This window comes from Oncorhynchus kisutch, linkage group LG14 (genome assembly GCF_002021735.2).
Source record: "Oncorhynchus kisutch isolate 150728-3 linkage group LG14, Okis_V2, whole genome shotgun sequence".
Classification (NCBI taxonomy): domain Eukaryota; kingdom Metazoa; phylum Chordata; class Actinopteri; order Salmoniformes; family Salmonidae; genus Oncorhynchus; species Oncorhynchus kisutch.
In genome coordinates this window covers 6,613,652-6,633,884 of record NC_034187.2, presented here as the reverse complement: position 1 = coordinate 6,633,884, position 20,233 = coordinate 6,613,652, and the positions used below count along the sequence as shown (strand labels likewise).

Here is a 20,233-nt window from a genome sequence, read left to right as displayed (position 1 = left end):
TGTGTGTGTGTGTGTGTGTGTGTGTGTGTGTGTGTGTGTGTGTGTGTGTGTGTGTGTGTGTGTGTGTGTGTGTGTGTGTGTGTGTGTGTGTGTGTGTGTGTGTGTGTGTGTGTGTGTGTGTAGGAGCACCACTGCATGCGCATCAAGATCCTTGGGGACTGTTACTACTGTGTGTCAGGAGTGCCAGAGCCAGAGACAGCTCACGCTCGCTGCTGTGTGGAGATGGGCCTCTCCATGATCAGCACTATAAAGTACTACACACAACCACACACACACAACCAACTATGTACACACACAGACACACACACACAATCACACACACAACCACACACACACACAAGCACACACAACCAACTATGTACACACACAACCACACACAAACACACACAACCACACACAAACACACACAATCACACACACACAACCAACTATGTACACACACAGACACACACAACCACACACACAAGCACACACACACACAAGCACACACAACCAACTATGTACACACACAACCACACACACACACAACCAACTATGTATACACACACACACACAAACACACACAACCACACACACGCAACCAACTATGTATACACACTCACAAACACGCACACACACACACAACCACACACACACACACACTAGTCATGATCAAACCTTTTCACCCCAACTTTAATCTGTAAATCATTAATATTGCTATAATATTGTATGTTCCTAGTAGATTGGGTTTCTCGACAGTCTGCCTCTCCTTGCTGACCTGTAGGTACGTGCGAAGGGAGCTGAAACATGAGGTGGACATGCGTATCGGTGTCCACTCTGGCTCAGTGCTGTGTGGGGTGCTGGGGCTGCAGAAGTGGCAGTTTGACGTGTGGTCCTGGGATGTGGACATCGCTAACATGCTGGAGGTAGGAGGGGTGCCGGGCCGTATCCACATCTCCCGGGCAACGCTGGACTGTCTGGGCGGGGTCTACGAGACGGAAGAGGGGCGTGGCCACGAGAGGAACGAGTTTCTACGGAAACACAAAATCGACACGTTCCTGATTCGCCACACGCCCATGGAAGAGGCTCCTGCCAAGAAGGCTTGCCGGCCCAGTCGAGATGACACCCTTAATGCTGGCTGGAGTACTGAGCTGCCGTTTGGAAACATAATCGGAATGAACTGTGTAGGTGACCTCTAACCCCTGCCTCCTAACCTTTACCCTCTACCTCAGAGAGGAAGAGTGCGACCCAAAATCTGTCAGTGCAAAAATTAAGAGCTAAGAAGTTTGAAAACTAGAAGTTTGAGTGTCGAATTTGGTCAACATATACTCAAATTGCTAATTATGTGAGGCTTATTTGATCAAATAGAAGTTTTATAATTCTTAGGTTATGACGACTGTACTGATATACTGTACGTGGACGCATGTGGCATCCTGGCAACTTTGAGAAAGGCGATTTTGTGCCTGAATGCTCATTGGCTAGAATTTTCCCGTCTGCCTTCCACCTGCCTCCAGCCTCCTTCCACCTGCCTCCAGCCTCCTTCCACCTGCCTCCAGCCTCCTTCCACCTGCCTCCAGCCTCCTCCCACCTGCCTTCCACCTGCCTCCAGCCTCCTTCCACCTGCCTCCAGCCTCCTCCCACCTGCCTTCCACCTGCCTCCAGCCTCCTTCCACCTGCCTTCCACCTGCCTCCAGCCTCCTTCCACCTGCCTCCAGCCTCCTCCCACCTGCCTTCCACCTGCCTCCAGCCTCCCTCCAGCGTCCTTCCACCTGCCTTCCACCTGCCTCCAGCCTCCTCCCACCTGCCTTCCACCTGCCTCCAGCCTCCTTCCACCTGCCTTCCACCTGCCTCCAGCCTCCTTCCACCTGCCTTCAGCCTCCTCCCACCTGCCTTCCACCTTTGCTGACATTTATTCTTATTGTTAGAGAGTCTATTGTCAGTTATAGATCCTCTTTGTCTGGCCTCTACCTAACCTTTGACCCCTAACCTCTCACCCCTGACCAGATCCTGGCGACCTTCAGCAACGGCTCTCTGGCCCAGTTACCTAACCAGCTGGCAGCTCAGCGGACGGGGACGCGTGAAGTCAACAAGAGGATCCGCCGGGCCATCGAGGTCCGGAGCAGCGAACGCATGAGACAGGAACACATCACCACCTTCACACAGGAGTTCAAGGACACACACATCGAGGGCAAGGTAGGGGCCCACAACAGAAGCACACACATACAGAGGACAAGGTAGGGGCCCACAACAGAAGCCCACACATCGAGGGCAAGGTAGGGGCCCACAACAGAAGCACATACAGAAGACAAGGTAGGGGCCCACAACGGAAGCACATACAGAGGACAAGGTAGGGGCCCACAACAGAAGCACACACAGAGGACAAGGTAGGGGCCCACAACAGAAGCACACACAGAAGACAAGGTAGGGGTCCACAACAGAAGCACACACAGAGGACAAGGTAGGGGCCCACAACAGAAGCACACACAGAAGACAAGGTAGGGACCCACAACAGAAGCACATACAGAGGACAAGGTAGGGGCCCACAACAGAAGCACACACATCGAGGGCAAGGTAGGGGCCCACAACAGAAGCACACACAGAGGACAAGGTAGGGGCCCACAACAGAAGCACACACATCGAGGGCAAGGTAGGGGCCCACAACAGAAGCACACACATCGAGGGCAAGGTAGGGGCCCACAACAGAAGCACACACAGAGGACAAGGTAGGGGCCCACAACAGAAGCACACACATCGAGGGCAAGGTAGGGGCCCACAACAGAAGCACACACATCGAGGGCAAGGTAGGGGCCCACAACAGAAGCACACACAGAAGACAAGGTAGGGGCCCGCAACAGAAGCACACACATCGAGGGCAAGGTAGGGGCCCACAACAGAAGCACACACATCGAGGGCAAGGTAGGGGCCCACAACAGAAGCACACACAGAGGACAAGGTAGGGGCCCACAACAGAAGCACACACATCGAGGGCAAGGTAGGGGCCCACAACAGAAGCACACACATCGAGGGCAAGGTAGGGGCCCACAACAGAAGCACACACAGAAGACAAGGTAGGGGCCCGCAACAGAACCACATACAGAGGACAAGGTAGGGGCCCACAACGGAAGCACATACAGAGGGCAAGGTAGGGGCCCACAACAGAAGCACACACATCGAGGGCCAAATAGGACTGATAATTGTGCAGGACTTCAGTATTATTTCCTTAAGCTGTTGTTCCACTAAGGTTTTTATTCTAAGAGAAACTTAGACTGCAATTAGGGTGTGGAATTAGTATGATTATTTTGCTCTTACTTTAGTCCTATAGCCTACTCCCGACCGGGTCACGTTGTACAGCGCCCGAGTGGCACAGTGGTCTAAGACACTGCGTCGCAGAGCAAACTACAGATGATGGTTCGATACCCGTGCCGTGCACCACCGGGAGACCCAAAAGGTGGCTTTTGGTTTCACTCCCTTTAAAAACAGATATTTATAATTCTAAATAACAAACTGGCTTTATTTACAAATTAGTGAGAATGTCTCACCCCATGTTCAAGAATGATCTTGTTCTCACTCACTCTAGGTTAAATGAAAACAAAATCTCCAAAATATCATATTTGTTTTTAAACAAAGCGATTTATTATTATAAATTCATTTAGAATTATATACAATTATATAAAAGCCCCTTAGATATTTTCAGATATTCTCTCAGATCCTAATGGAAAATGCCCCTTCGATATTAATTTAGAATCCTCCAATCCTCTAAATGTAATTATTGGCAGAGAGTCACGTCATACTAGTGTTGAGTAATGTGCTGTAGGTCTTAAAGTGGTGTAGGTCTTATTTATTTAAAAAGCATATTGAAGTTAGAAGCAAAAGCCTACAACTATTTTAGCACCATTTACTGCTGCTCTGAGACAAGCATTGGGGACTGGTCTTGATAAATCAATGAGATTTGTATTTTCACTGAATCGCCGTTTGGGTATTGGTTAGACTAGAATTATACAATTAGGGTGTGGAGATGTTATGCTTTTAGTATCCTACTCCCGACCGTCACGTTGTACAGCGACATATTTTCCGTTCCATCCTAACGGAGACCCTGAGGGTGTCGTTTCTCTTGGAATAGAAACATAATGTCAATCAAATTAATTATGCAACATTTCTTAAAATCAATCCCATATATTATATTCTTACAAAAAAATGTTTTTATATTCTCTAGTAGAGCCACTATTGAAGGCTATCAAATGCTTCTCAAAGATGCTTCTCAAAGATTAACGCTAGTTAGTGCTAGTTTGAGAGAGGGGGTGGTCAAACTAGCACTAACTAGCGTTAATGGCAACAATGGCTGACATTTAAATAACTTGCCAAACTACTCTGCGGCAGAGTACACAAGGTGTGCTGCAGTATGACGCAACTTTTAAACTGTAGGGGCCCGCAACAGAACCACACACAGAAGACAAGGTAGGGGCCCGCAACAGAACCACACACAGAGGACAAGGTAGGGGCCCGCAACAGAACCACACACAGAGGACAAGGTAGGGGCCCGCAACAGAGCCACACACAGAGGTCAAAGTAGGGGCCCGCAACAGAAACACACACAGAGGACAAGTTAAGGGCCACACACACTCAAACACACACAGTACTTGATATGTAGGCTAGAGTGGCAAGAAAAAAATATGTGAACCCTTTGGAAATACCTGGATTTCTGCATAAATTGGTCATCAAATTTAATATGATTTTCATCTAGGTCACAACAATGCTTCTTGTGAACAGCAAACTCAGACTGTGTGAGTGTTTTTTATATGGCAAGGCAGCTCTAACCTACATCTCCAATCTCGTCTCATTGATTGGACTCTGGGTTAACTGACTACTGATTCCAATTAGCTTTTGGAGAAGTCATTAGTCTAGGGGTTTACATACTTTTTCCAACCTATGTTTCAATGATGTATTCAAAATAGACAAGAAATATACAATAATTTGTCAGATCAAGATCAAATTTGATGACCAATTTATGCAGAAATCCAGGTAATTACAAAGGGCTCACATACTTTTTCTTGCCGATGTATATCACTCAATCATGTTGATTTAATGATGAATGGATGGGTGGGGAGGTGGGTGGGTGGATGGGGAGGTGGGTTGATGGGTGGGTAGGGAGGTGGGGTGATGGGTGGGTAGGGGGGGTGGGTTGATGGGTGGGTAGGGGGGATGGGTTGATGGATGGGGAGGTGGGTGGATGGGTTGATGGATCGTATAATTGAGGGATGTTTCTCTCTTCTCAGTTTTCCCAGATGCGTGATGAGATGTTCAAGTCAAACCTGGTCTGCTCCTTCATCATGCTCCTCTGCCTCATGGGTGCACAGACCCTCGTCCCTGCCGCAAGGTTTGCTCTTTATCTATATAAAGTATGATATTTTACTTTACTTAATTTATTAAAGATCTTGAGTCATCTTTCCCTACCACTCACATGCTTCTCTCTCTCTCTCTTCTTCATCTGATCCTCTCCTCCTCCTCCTCCTCCCTGTTTCTCTCTCTCTTCATTGTCTGATCCTTTCTTCCTCCTCCCTGTTTCTCTCTCTCTTCATCGTCTGATCCTCTCCTCCTCCTCCCTGTTTCTCTCTCTCTTCATTGTCTGATCCTTTCTTCCTCCTCCCTGTTTCTCTCTCTCTTCTTCATCTGATCCTCTCCTCCTCCTCCTCCCTGTTTCTCTCTCTCTTCATTGTCTGATCCTTTCTTCCTCCTCCCTGTTTCTCTCTCTCTTCATCGTCTGATCCTCTCTTCCTCCTCCCTGTTTCTCTCTCTCTTCATCGTCTGATCCTCTCCTCCTCCTCCATGTTTCTCTCTCTCTTCATTGTCTGATCCTCTCCTCCTCCTCCCTGTTTCTCTCTCTTCATTGTCTGATCCTCTCCTCCCTGTTTTTCTCTCTTCATTGTCTGATCCTCTCCTCCCTGTTTCTCTCTCCTCATCGTCTGATCCTCTCCTCCTCCTCCCTGTTTCTCTCTTCCCCTCTCCATCCTCAATCTCTCCAACTGACACACACACACACACACACACACACACACCCACCCACCTCTCAGACTGTGTCCTATGCTGGTTCTTTTTGGAGTGTGTGTGTGTGTGTATGTGTTGCTGCTGGTGGTGGTCCTAGCTGAAGAGTTTAAACAGAGCCCTCTAGCGCTGCAGTTCCTGTGTTGCTGGATCAACGAAACCAAGACTGTCAGAACTTTACTCACGCTCACCGCTATTATCATCAACTTTGGAGTGGCCTCATCTGATATAGTGAGTTTATTGTTATACACAATGACCAGTATGTTCTGTACCCTCAACGATAACACACAATGACCAGTATGTTCTGTATCCTCAACGATAACACACAATGACCAGTATGTTCTGTATCCTCAACGATAACACACAATGACCAGTATGTTCTGTACCCTCAACGATAACACACAATGACCAGTATGTTCTGTATCCTCAATGATAACACACAATGACCAGTATGTTCTGTACCCTCAACGATAACACACAATGACCAGTATGTTCTGTACCCTCAACGATAACACACAATGACCAGTATGTTCTGTACCCTCAACGATAACACACAATGACCAGTATGTTCTGTATCCTCAACGATAACACACAATGACCAGTATGTTCTGTATCCTCAACGATAACACACAATGACCAGTATGTTCTGTACCCTCAACGATAACACACAATGACCAGTATGTTCTGTATCCTCAACGATAACACACAATGACCAGTATGTTCTGTATCCTCAACGATAACACACAATGACCAGTATGTTCTGTATCCTCAAACCATTATACGATCTGTTCTTTCATGAAGGTTTGCCTCTCGGCTGCACTATAAACTTGTTTTGAAGTAGCGGTATGATTGATTGTGTGTGTGTGTGTGTGTGTGTGTGTGTGTGTGTGTGTGTGTGTGTGTGTGTGTGTGTGTGTGTGTGTGTTCTAGCTGTGGTGTGTAGAGTCTGAGATGGACCCTAACAACAGAAGCAGCTCCCAGCAGCACACTTGGTCCTGGCCTGTCAACATCTGTACACACCCTGAGGTAACACACACACACACACATTTAGATTGGTCAAGAATGTTTTGATCCATTTTGTGACTGTCTCTGTCTCTGTCTCTGTCTCTGTCTTCTGTAGTTCCTGGTTTTCAGTGGGGTGGTTGCCATGGTGTCGTGTGCCGTGTTCTTCAGGCTGCACTGTCTACTGAAGCTAGCTGTGTTACTTCTGGCTATAACTGTCTACACGTACCTCATAGAAGTCAGTTACCACACACTGTTTATACGCCAGACCTCTGAAAACACCAGGTACTGAATAAACACACACACTGGTGACCGCCTGGGTGGGTGTGTGGGTGTGTGGTGACTGTCTGGTTGTGTTTGTCCCTTGTAGGCAGCAGTACCTGAGGAGGAAGGATGTGTGTGTCCTGCTCATGGTCATGTTTGTGGTGGCTGTAATTTACAACAGTAGACAGGTAGGACATGGGCTCTCTCTTCCTCTGTCCTCTACTCCTCCTCTATCTTCCCTCTCTCCTCCCTCTTCTCTCCTCCCGGCTACTCCTTCCTACTCGTCCCTCCTCTCTCCTCCCTACTCCTCCTCTTCTCTCCTCCCGGCTACTCCTCCCTACTCGTCCCTCCTCTCGCCTCTCTACTAACCCCTCTCTCCTCCCGGCTACTCCTTCCTACTCGTCCCTCCTCTCTCCTCCTCTTGCCTCTCTACTAACCCCTCTCTCCTCCCGGCTACTCCTTCCTACTCGTCCCTCCTCTCTCCTCCTCTTGCCTCTCTACTAACCCCTCTCTCCTCCCGGCTACTCCTTCCTACTCGTCCCTCCTCTCTCCTCCTCTTGCCTCTCTACTAACCCCTCTCTCCTCCCGGCTACTCCTTCCTACTCGTCCCTCCTCTCTCCTCCTCTTGCCTCTCTACTAACCCCTCTCTCCTCCCGGCTACTCCTTCCTACTCGTCCCTCCTCTCTCCTCCCTATGCCTCTTCTCTCCTCCCGGCTACTCCTTCCTACTCGTCCCTCCTCTCTCCTCCTCTTGCCTCCCTACTAATCCCTCTCTCCTCTCTATTACTCCTCTGTACTCCTCCTCCTCCCTCTCTCTCCTCCATCCTCCTCCTCTCTCCTCCCTATTCCTCCTCTCTCCCCCATACTCTTCTTCTCTCTTCCCTACTCCTCTTCTCTCTTCCTCCTCCTCTCTCCTCCCTACTCCCCCTGTCTCCTCCCTACTCCCCCTCTCTCCTCCCTACACCTCCTCTCTCCCCCATACTCTTCTCTCTTCCTCCTCCTCTCTCCTCCCTACGCTTCCCCTCTCCTCCCTACTCCTCCTCTCTCCTCCCCTCTCCTCCCTACTCCCCCTGTCTCCTCCCTACTCCTCCCCTCTCCTCCATACCCCTCCCTTCACCAACACTACTGCATGTGATGGTTGTTGTTCCCCTCCTGTCCAGTTGGAGGCGACGGCGCGGCTGGACTTCCTGTGGCGTCTGCAGGCCAGACAGGAAGTGGAGGACATGAAGGAGCTGAGGGAACATAATGAGTGTTTACTCTTCAACATTCTGCCTTCACACGTCGCACAGCACTTCCTAGAGAGAGACCGCCACAATGAGGTGTGTGTGTGTTTGGGTCTCCGTCTTCAGTTCTAGAGAAGGCCATCTTGATGTTAACTTGTGTGTTTGTGTGTAGGATCTGTACTCCCAGTCCTATGAGCGTGTGGGAGTGTTGTTTGGGTCTCCGTCTTCAGTTCTAGAGAAGGCCATCTTGATGTTAACTTGTGTGTTTGTGTGTAGGATCTGTACTCCCAGTCCTATGAGCGTGTGGGGGTGTTGTTTGCGTCCATCCCGGGGTTTACAGACTACTATGAACAGAAAGAGTTGATCCATCAGGATGTGGAGTGTCTACGGCTTCTCAATGAGATCATAGCTGACTTCGACGAGGTTAGAATCATATCTACACACATCGTTTCTCTGTGATATGTTACCAGCGTACAAATACTTTGTTTTCTAATATCCACCTCTCTCCTTCTCTCTCTCCCTCTTTCTCTCTGCCTCTCTCTTTCTCTCTCTCTGCCTCTCTCTTTCTCTTTCTCTTTCTCTCTCTCTGCCTCTCTCTCTCTCTGGTTCTGTCTCTCTCTGCCTCTCTCTCTCTCTCTCTCTGTCTCTCTCTCTCCCTCTGTGTTTGTCTCTCTCTCCATCTCTCTCTGTTTCTCTCTCTTTCTGCCTCTCTCTCTCTCTCTGCCTCTTTCTCTCTCTCTGTCTCTCACTGCCTCTCGCTGTTTGTCTGTCTCTGTATCTAGTTATTAGATGAGACATATTTCCAGGACATTGAGAAAATCAAAACCATTGGCAGCTGTTACATGGCTGCTTCTGGCCTCTCCCCTGATCAACAGGTCAGCCCTCTTAGTGTCACAGGGTTGGGCTCCTTTGGGTTGGGCTCCGTTGGGTTGGGCTCCGTTGGGTTGGGCTCCGTTGGGTTGGGCTCCGTTGGGTTGGGCTCCTCTGGGTTGGGCTCCTCTGGGTTGGGCTCCTCTGGGTTGGGCTCTTCTGGGTTGGACTCCTCTGGGTTGGACTCCTCTTGGTTGGACTCCTCTGGGTAGGACTCCTCTGGGTTGGACTCCTCTGGGTAGGACTCCTCTGGGTTGGGCTCTGTTGGGTTGGGCTCCTTTGGGTTGGGCTCAAAGTGATTTGAATTTAAAATACAAAAATAGAGTTTTCAGTTTATCGAATAGACATTAAACATAAATGCCCTTTTTTCAATTATCGAATTGGAATTTCAGTTTACTTCCTGAATTGACGGCCTTCAAAATCGACCCTGTTTAGTGTCTTCTATTCACCTGGCCTCATTCTGTTCAGAGTAGAACTTTGACTTTACATTTGAGTTGAATTTAGTATGAGTAGTAAAATGATCACTGTGTGTGTGTGTGTGTGTGTGTGTGTGTGTGTGTGTGTGTGTGTGTGTGTGTGTGTGTGTGTGTGTGTGTGTGTGTGTGTGTGTGTGTGTGTGTTGTAGGAGTGTGGTGATGAGTGGCGTCACCTCAGTGAGCTGGTGCTGTTTGCCCAGGAAATGCAGGAGACGCTCAAACGGATCAACACACACTCTGGAAACAGCTTTCAGCTCCGTGTTGGTGAGAACACACACACACGCACACGCACACGCAAACACACACCTTGACCTCTGACCTGTGTGTGTAGGCGTAGCCCACGGTCCAGTGGTGGCTGGGGTGATAGGAGCCACTAAACCTCAGTATGACATCTGGGGAATGACCGTCAACCTGGCCAGCCGTATGGACAGCACCGGGGTCAGTGGATGTATACAGGTAGGACTGTGTGCGTGTGTGTGTGTGTGTGTGTGTGTGGGTGGGTGGGTGTGTGTGTGTGTGTAATAGAGGTTTGGCTTTGGCATGTTAATATGTGGGTTAATGTGCTGTGTGCGTGTGTGCGTGTGTGTGTGTGTATCCCAGGTCCCAGAGAGTACCAGTCATATCCTGGCAGAGCGCGGCTTCGTTCGCGAGCTGAGGGGGGCGATCTACGTGAAAGGTGTAAGCGAGCGGCAGGGGAACGTCAAGACGTACTTCGTGAGGAGCCGCGAGTCGTGTTCCAGCTACATGGAGCGCAGTGTGACCCGCGGGGGTTTGGGCCTGGGAAGGAACACTCTATCTGCTCTGGTCTTTACCCTGGTCCAGACCAGGAAGAGAGAGACACAACGAGAGGCTAACGGAGGGTTCCACCTGCTGGAGGTCTCATAGGCCTTGGGCTGTATATCATATAAGGAAAGAAAGGGAGAGAATTCAGGTTATCCTTTCCTCGTTTGTTGGATTAAAATCGCTTTCTATGCAGTAATTACCTCAAATGGAGAACGGGGGGGTACAGGCTACAAGAGAGACACTAGAGGAGGGGAACGGAAGCTCCTCTTCTGCAGAGTACTTTATAGCAGTGGTTCCCAAACTTTCTAAGTTACAGTACCGACCAACTGTATTCTGCTCTGCCCCAAGTACCCTTATAGTATGTCATGGGTCTTCTCAAATACCCTCTGTGGATTGGCCAACTTCCCGCTGGTTGGGAATCACATGGACGACAGCACAGAGCAGAAAACTGCTGTCTGACACCAACAGAAATACAGTGAATTATATACTGCTGTCTGACACCAACAGAAATACAGTGGATTATATACTGCTGTCTGACACCAACAGAAATACAGTGGATTATATACTGCTGTCTGACACCAACAGAAATACAGTGGATTATATACTGCTGTCTGACACCAACAGAAATACAGTGGATTATATACTGCTGTCTGACACCAACAGAAATACAGTGGATTATATACTGCTGTCTGACACCAACAGAAATACAGTGGATTATATACTGCTGTCTGACACCAACAGAAATACAGTGGATTATATACTGCTGTCTGACACCAACAGAAATACAGTGGATTATATACTGCTGTCTGACACCAACAGAAATACAGTGGATTATATACTGCTGTCTGACACCAACTGAAATACAGTGGATTATATACTGCTGTCTGACACCAACTGAAATACAGTGGATTATATACTGCTGTCTGACACCAACAGAAATACAGTGGATTATATACTGCTGTCTGACACCAACAGAAATACAGTGGATTATATACTGCTGTCTGACACCAACAGAAAAACTGTGGATTATATATTTAGTGTACAAAACATTAAGAACACGTGCTCTTTCCATGACAGACTGACCAGGTGAAAGCTGTGACTCTTTATTGATGTCTCCTGATAAATCCACAGACAGGTTAAAGATGGATTTTAAGCCATGAGACAATTGAGACATGGATTTTGTATGTGTGTCATTCAGAGGGTGAATGGACAAGACAAAAGATTTAAGTGCCTTTGAACGGGGGTATGGTAGTAGATTAGAGGGCACCGGTTTGTGTCAAGAACTGCAACGCTGCTGGGTTTTTCACGCTCAACGGTTTCCCCGTGTGTTTCAAGAACGGTCCATCACCCAAAGGACATCCAGACAACTTGACACAACTATGGGAAGCATTGAAATTAACATGGACCAGCATCCCTGTGGAACGCTTTCGACACCTTGTAGAGTCCGTTCCCTGATGAATTGAGGCTGTTCTGAGGACAAACTCAATATTAGGAAGGTGTTCTTAATGTTTTGTACACCAACAGCAATACAGTTTGAATTGAATTGAACTTTTTAATTAACCTCAACAGTCATAAACTATCTCTAGCATTTACTCTGCATGGACTTTATTAACTCTGAGGGCTGATGGGACATATCTATTCCCCCCCCCCTTTTCTGGTTACAGTCAGAGCTTTGCTGTGTATGTCTGTTAAGGATAGGATCTGGGGAAGGTCAACTGACCCTAATCTGATTTTATGAGTAAATTAGGACCTGGGGAAAGTCAACTGTGCCTATATTCACAAAGCATCTTGGAGTAGAAGTTCTGATTTAGGATCTGTCCATATACACTCATTCATTCTGATCTAGGATCTGTCCATATACCCTCATTCATTCTGATCTAGGATCTGTCCATATACCCTCATTCATTCTGATCTAGGATCTGTCCATATAACCTCCATTCTGATCTAGGATCTGTCCATATACCCTCATTCATTCTGATCTAGGATCTGTCCATATACCCTCATTCATTCTGATCTAGGATCTGTCCATATAACCTCCATTCTGATCTAGGATCTGTCCATATACCCTCATTCATTATGATCTAGGATCTGTCCATATACCCTCATTCATTCTGATCTAGGATCTGTCCATATAACCTCCATTCTGATCTAGGATCTGTCCATATACCCTCATTCATTATGATCTAGGATCTGTCCATATACCCTCATTCATTATGATCTAGGATCTGTCCATATACCCTCATTCATTCTGATCTAGGGTCTGTCCATATACCCTCATTCATTCTGATCTAGAATCTGTCTATAATCTTTTTAGTTAATATTTAAAAGGCTAAACTGGTCCTAGATCAGCACTCTTCCTCTGAGATGCTTTGTGGGATACGGTCCCTGATCCTAGACCTCTGTCTTTGAGTAACTAGTGGAATTGCATTGCCTGAGAAGGAACTAAAGTAAACATAATCTTAATTAGATTACCATGTTGTTGCAGGAAATGTCCTGCACAGCAGTAATGCTAACCTTTAGTGTATTTAAGGTTTACAAATTATTATTAGGTTTGTATTATCCACTTTAAAATATCATACTTGATTTGCCCTAACAAAATAATGTATCAACCCCTACATAATAATGCCCATTAATTCTAATCCACATAATAATGCCCATTAATTCTAATCCACATAGTAATGTCCATTAATTATAATCCACATAGTAATGTCCATTAATTATAATCCACATAGTAATGTCCATTAATTATAATCCACATAGTAATGTCCATGAATTATAATCCACATAGTAATGTCCATTAATTATAATCCACATAATAATGTCCATTAATTATAATCCACATAATAATGTCCATTAATTATAATCCACATAGTAATGTCCATTAATTCTAATCCACATAATAATGCCCATTAATTCTAATCCACATAGTAATGTCCATTAATTATAATCCACATAGTAATGTCCATTAATTATAATCCACATAGTAATGTCCATTAATTATAATCCACATAGTAATGTCCATGAATTATAATCCACATAGTAATGTCCATTAATTATAATCCACATAGTAATGTCCATTAATTATAATCCACATAATAATGCCCATTAATTATAATCCACATAGTAATGCACATTTGGCTGCAGGGTTATTTCCCTGCTGTGAGAAACTGGTCAAATTAAAACGTGTGTACTTATTTCCATGTATTCTTTTGTACATATGAACAGTAACTCTTGATACAACTACAAATCTATTAAATACCATTTTAAAACTATCACACTCTGTCCTGACAAACGATGTTGGCGTCGCTGACTCTCACGCTCTCTTTTGGCATATGACTCATTCATTAATTAATTAATTAATTCACTCATTCACTCATTCACTCATTAATTAATTCACCCACTCATTCACTCATTAATTAATTCACCCACTCACTCATTCACTCATTAATTAATTCACCCACTCATTCACTCATTAATTAATTCACCCACTCATTCCTTCACTCATTCATCCACTCACTCATTAATTTATTCACTCACTCATTAATTCATTCACTCATTAATTCATTCACACACTCATTCCTTCACTCATTCATCCACTCACTCATTAATTTATTCACTCACTCATTCACTCACTCATTAATTCATTCACTAAACTCATTCATCCACTTACTCATTAATTCATACACTCATTCATTTAATTAGTTCATCCACTCATTCATCCACTCATTAATTCATTCACTCACTCATATATAAGAATACGCCATGTTTTACTTCATCTTAATCTTACCATTGGCATCTCTCACCAAGCCCTAGCTCTTTTCAGTGTTAGCCATTAGACTAAGCTGTCCCTAAAGTCAATTTAATTGCCAAAATGATAAAACCTAATTAGCCCACTCCTGTCCATACAGAAATATATCAAATCATTCCAAATAGGCTACTAAAGGACAGAGGATCATTAACATGTTTTTATTTTTTACTATGTTTGAAATTGCATTGCCTACATTCGGAAGGAAAGGCAGCCTACCTCCACTAGCCACCGTGCTTCTACACCTGCATTTGCTTGCTGTCTGGGGTTTTAGGCTGGGTTTCTGTACAGCACTTTGGAGATATCAGCTGATGTACGAAGGGCTATATAAATACATTTGATTTGATTTTGATTTGATGTGTAATTTTGGCTGTGCCGTGCTGCAAATACCAATTACGTTTTATGTCTTGAATCTTGCCTTGGAGGCAGAATTTTGCTATATCTGATAGATGAGCCAGCTACAAAGTCGAAAATCGTCTATATCATTAAACATTCAGAAAAATACGAGTTCGCAGTGTAGTGAGGGTTAAGGTTGGGTTTAAAATAAGATCGGATTACGTGTCGGCTGTGCCATCTAGTGAGCACTCTGCAGAGCTGCCTCCAGGGAACGTTTCATCCCAACCTATGTCCATCTAGTGAGCACTCTGCAGAGCTGCCTCCAGGGAAAGATTCATCCCAACCTATGTCCATCTAGTGAGCACTCTACAGAGCTGCCTCCAGGGAAAGATTCATCCCAACCTATGTCCATCTAGTGAGCACTCTGCAGAGCTGCCTCCAGGGAAAGATTCATCCCAACCTATGTCCAGCGGAAGCAGACATTTCTCATTTTATGATGCTTTTATCACAAGCATTGGCTTCTAGTCACAGACAGACAGAGATATAGAGGGACCGTGCACGTGCTCAGACAGACAGAGATATAGAGGGATAGTGCACGTGCACAGACAGACAGAGATATAGAGGGACCGTGCTCAGACAGACAGATGTAGAGGGATCGTGCACGTGCTCAGACAGAGATATAGAGGGACAGTGCACGTGCACAGACAGACAGAGATGTAGAGGGACCGTGCACGTGCTCAGACAGACAGATGTAGAGGGATCGTGCACGTGCTCAGACAGACAGAGATATAGAGGGACAGTGCACGTGCTCAGACAGACAGAGATGTAGAGGGATTGTGCACGTGCTCAGACAGAAAGAGATATAGAGGGACTCTACACGTGCACAGACAGACAGAGATATAGAGGGACCGTGCACGTGCACAGACAGGGCTCTACATGTGCAGACAGAGCACATGTCCCTTTGTTTCCATTCTCCAAAGGGCCTTTTTGGGTGGTGGTGTAATTTTGAAATATATTTTTTGTAATTGTTGTTTGGAACCCACTGCCCATAATTCCTCGGCAAGTTCCCCGACGGACACGTTCTTCCTGGTTCATGGTTCATTCTTCATGGTTCATGGTTCCTGGTTCCTGGTTCATGGTTCATGGTTCGGCCCCTTAGTTCCAGTGAAGGGAAATCTTAACCCTACAGCATACAACTACATTCTAGAAGGCCCTATCCTGTTTCAGCAAGACAATGCACCCGAGCACACAGCGAGGTCCATACAAAAATGGTTTGTCGAGATCCACTGTATCAGCAAAACATTTACATAATGTACTGACAAATCATATTAAAAAAATAATCACTCTAACTTGATTGATCTGCACAGAGCCCTGACCTTAACCCCATCGAACACCTTTGGGATGAATTGGAACGCCGACTGCGAGCCAGACCTAATCGCCCAACATCAGTACCCGACCTCACTACTGCTCTTGTGGCTGATTGGAAGCAAGTCCCCCTGCAGCAATGTTCCAACATCTAGTGGAAAGCCTTCCCAGAAGAGTGGAGGCTGTTATAGCAGCAATGTTCCAACATCTAGTGGAAAGCCTTCCCAGAAGAGTGGAGGCTGTTATAGCAGCAATGTTCCAACATCTAGTGGAAAGCCTTCCCAGAAGAGTGGAGGCTGTTATAGCAGCAATGTTCCAACATCTAGTGGAAAGCCTTCCCAGAAGAGTGGAGGCTGTTATAGCAGCAATGTTCCAACATCTAGTGGAAAGCCTTCCCAGAAGAGTGGAGGCTGTTATAGCAGCAATGTTCCAACATCTAGTGGAAAGCCTTCCCAGAAGAGTGGAGGCTGTTATAGCAGCAATGTTCCAACATCTAGTGGAAAGCCTTCCCAGAAGAGTGGAGGCTGTTATAGCAGCAATGTTCCAACATCTAGTGGAAAGCCTTCCCAGAAGAGTGGAGGCTGTTATAGCAGCAATGTTCCAACATCTAGTGGAAAGCCTTCCCAGAAGAGTGGAGGCTGTTATAGCAGCAATGTTCCAACATCTAGTGGAAAGCCTTCCCAGAAGAGTGGAGGCTGTTATAGCAGCAATGTTCCAACATCTAGTGGAAAGCCTTCCCAGAAGAGTGGAGGCTGTTATAGCAGCAATGTTCCAACATCAAGTGGAAAGCCTTCCCAGAAGAGTGGAGGCTGTTATAGCAGCAATGTTCCAACATCAAGTGGAAAGCCTTCCCAGAAGAGTGGAGGCTGTTATAGCAGCAATGTTCCATCATCTAGTGGAAAGCCTTCCCAGAAGAGTGGAGGCTGTTATAGCAGCAATGTTCCATCATCTAGTGGAAAGCCTTCCCAGAAGAGTGGAGGCTGTTATAGCAGCAATGTTCCAACATCTAGTGGAAAGCCTTCCCAGAAGAGTGGAGGCTGTTATAGCAGCAATGTTCCACCATCTAGTGGAAAGCCTTCCCAGAAGAGTGGAGGCTGTTATAGCAGCAATGTTCCAACATCTAGTGGAAAGCCTTCCCAGAAGAGTGGAGGCTGTTATAGCAGCAATGTTCCAACATCAAGTGGAAAGCCTTCCCAGAAGAGTGGAGGCTGTTATAGCAGCAATGTTCCAACATCTAGTGGAAAGCCTTCCCAGAAGAGTGGAGGCTGTTATAGCAGCAATGTTCCAACATCTAGTGGAAAGCCTTCCCAGAAGAGTGGAGGCTGTTATAGCAGCAATGTTCCAACATCTAGTGGAAAGCCTTCCCAGAAGAGTGGAGGCTGTTATAGCAGCAATGTTCCATCATCTAGTGGAAAGCCTTCCCAGAAGAGTGGAGGCTGTTATAGCAGCAATGTTCCAACATCTAGTGAAAAGCCTTCCCAGAAGAGTAGAGGCTGTTATAGCAGCAATGTTCCAACATCTAGTGGAAAGCCTTCCCAGAAGAGTGGAGGCTGTTATAGCAGCAATGTTCCAACATCTAGTGGAAAGCCTTCCCAGAAGAGTGGAGGCTGTTATAGCAGCAATGTTCCAACATCTAGTGGAAAGCCTTCCCAGAAGAGTGGAGGCTGTTATAGCAGCAATGTTCCAACATCTAGTGGAAAGCCTTCCCAGAAGAGTGGAGGCTGTTATAGCAGCAATGTTCCAACATCTAGTGGAAAGCCTTCCCAGAAGAGTGGAGGCTGTTATAGCAGCAATGTTCCAACATCTAGTGGAAAGCCTTCCCAGAAGAGTGGAGGCTGTTATAGCAGCAATGTTCCAACATCTAGTGGAAAGCCTTCCCAGAAGAGTGGAGGCTGTTATAGCAGCAACGTTCCAACATCTAGTGGAAAGCCTTCCCAGAAGAGTGGAGGCTGTTATAGCAGCAATGTTCCAACATCTAGTGGAAAGCCTTCCCAGAAGAGTGGAGGCTGTTATAGCAGCAATGTTCCATCATCTAGTGGAAAGCCTTCCCAGAAGAGTGGAGGCTGTTATAGCAGCAATGTTCCAACATCTAGTGGAAAGCCTTCCCAGAAGAGTGGAGGATGTTATAGCAGCAAGTTTCCAACATCAAGTGGAAAGCCTTCCCAGAAGAGTGGAGGATGTTATAGCAGCAAGTTTCCAACATCTAGTGGAAAGCCTTCCCAGAAGAGTGGAGGCTGTTATAGCAGCAATGTTCCAACATCTAGTGGAAAGCCTTCCCAGAAGAGTGGAGGCTGTTATAGCAGCAATGTTCCAACATCTAGTGGAAAGCCTTCCCAGAAGAGTGGAGGCTGTTATAGCAGCAATGTTCCAACATCTAGTGGAAAGCCTTCCCAGAAGAGTGGAGGCTGTTATAGCAGCAATGTTCCAACATCTAGTGGAAAGCCTTCCCAGAAGAGTGGAGGCTGTTACAGCAGCAATGTTCCTACATCTAGTGGAAAGCCTTCCCAGAAGAGTGGAGGCTGTTACAGCAGCAATGTTCCAACATCTAGTGGAAAGCCTTCCCAGAAGAGTGGAGGCTGTTATAGCAGCAATGTTCCAACATCTAGTGGAAAGCCTTCCCAGAAGAGTGGAGGCTGTTATAGCAGCAATGTTCCATCATCTAGTGGAAAGCCTTCCCAGAAGAGTGGAGGCTGTTATAGCAGCAATGTTCCAACATCTAGTGGAAAGCCTTCCCAGAAGAGTGGAGGCTGTTATAGCAGCAATGTTCCAACATCTAGTGGAAAGCCTTCCCAGAAGAGTGGAGGCTGTTATAGCAGCAATGTTCCAACATCTAGTGGAAAGCCTTCCCAGAAGAGTGGAGGCTGTTATAGCAGCAATGTTCCAACATCTAGTGGAAAGCCTTCCCAGAAGAGTGGAGGCTGTTATAGCAGCAATGTTCCAACATCTAGTGGAAAGCCTTCCCAGAAGAGTGGAGGCTGTTATAGCAGCAATGTTCCAACATCTAGTGGAAAGCCTTCCCAGAAGAGTGGAGGCTGTTATAGCAGCAATGTTCCAACATCTAGTGGAAAGCCTTCCCAGAAGAGTGGAGGCTGTTATATCAATGCTAATTTTTGAAATGAGATGTTTGATGAGCAAAAAAAAAACTTTGTTTATATTATAACATATACACAACACATACAGTACCTTCAGAAAGTATAATAAGCATAATGACACCCATCTACACACAACACCCCATGATGACACCCATCTACACACAACACCCCATAATGACACCCATCTACACACAACACATACAGTACCTTCAGAAAGTGTTCATACCACTGGCTTATTCCTTGTCTTACTACAGCCACATTCAAAATGGATTAAATCAGTTTTTTTGTTCTCTCACCCATCTACACACAACACCCCATAATGACACCCATCTACACACAACACCCCATAATGACACCCATCTACACACAACACCCCATAATGACACCCATCTACACACAACACCCCATAATGACACCCATCTACACACAACACCCCGTAATGACACCCATCTACACACAACACCCCATAATGACACCCATCTACACACAACACCCCATGATGACACCCAACCCATCTACACACAACACCCCATAATGACACCCATCTACACACAACACCCCATAATGACACCCATCTACACACAACACCCCATAATGACACCCATCTACACACAACACCCCATAATGACACCCATCTACACACAACACCCCATAATGACACCCATCTACACACAACACCCCATAATGACACCCATCTACACACAACACCCCATAATGACACCCATCTACACACAACACCCCATAATGACACCCATCTACACACAACACCCCATAATGACACCCATCTACACACAACACCCCATAATGACACCCATCTACACACAACACCCCATAATGACACCCATCTACACACAACACCCCATAATGACACCCATCTACACACAACACCCCATAATGACACCCATCTACACACAACACCCCATAATGACACCCATCTACACACAACACCCCATAATGACACCCATCTACACACAACACCCATAATGACACCCATCTACAC

General features: G+C 46.2%; 1 protein-coding gene across 1 annotated transcript; it reads left to right on the top strand.

Moving 5' to 3' along the window:
• The first annotated feature begins 647 nt into the window (after positions 1 to 647).
• LOC109881906 (adenylate cyclase type 8) lies at positions 648 to 12,052 on the top strand. Its single transcript, XM_031787590.1, has 13 exons — positions 648 to 679; positions 764 to 1,163; positions 1,984 to 2,172; positions 5,253 to 5,353; positions 6,987 to 7,044; positions 7,139 to 7,305; positions 7,391 to 7,472; positions 8,444 to 8,602; positions 8,783 to 8,929; positions 9,289 to 9,381; positions 10,002 to 10,116; positions 10,184 to 10,308; positions 10,453 to 12,052. Exons 1-13 carry the CDS (start codon positions 648 to 650, stop codon positions 10,735 to 10,737), a joined length of 1,953 nt encoding a protein of 650 aa, XP_031643450.1. The 3' UTR covers positions 10,738 to 12,052.
• Positions 12,053 to 20,233: the final 8,181 nt, after the last annotated feature.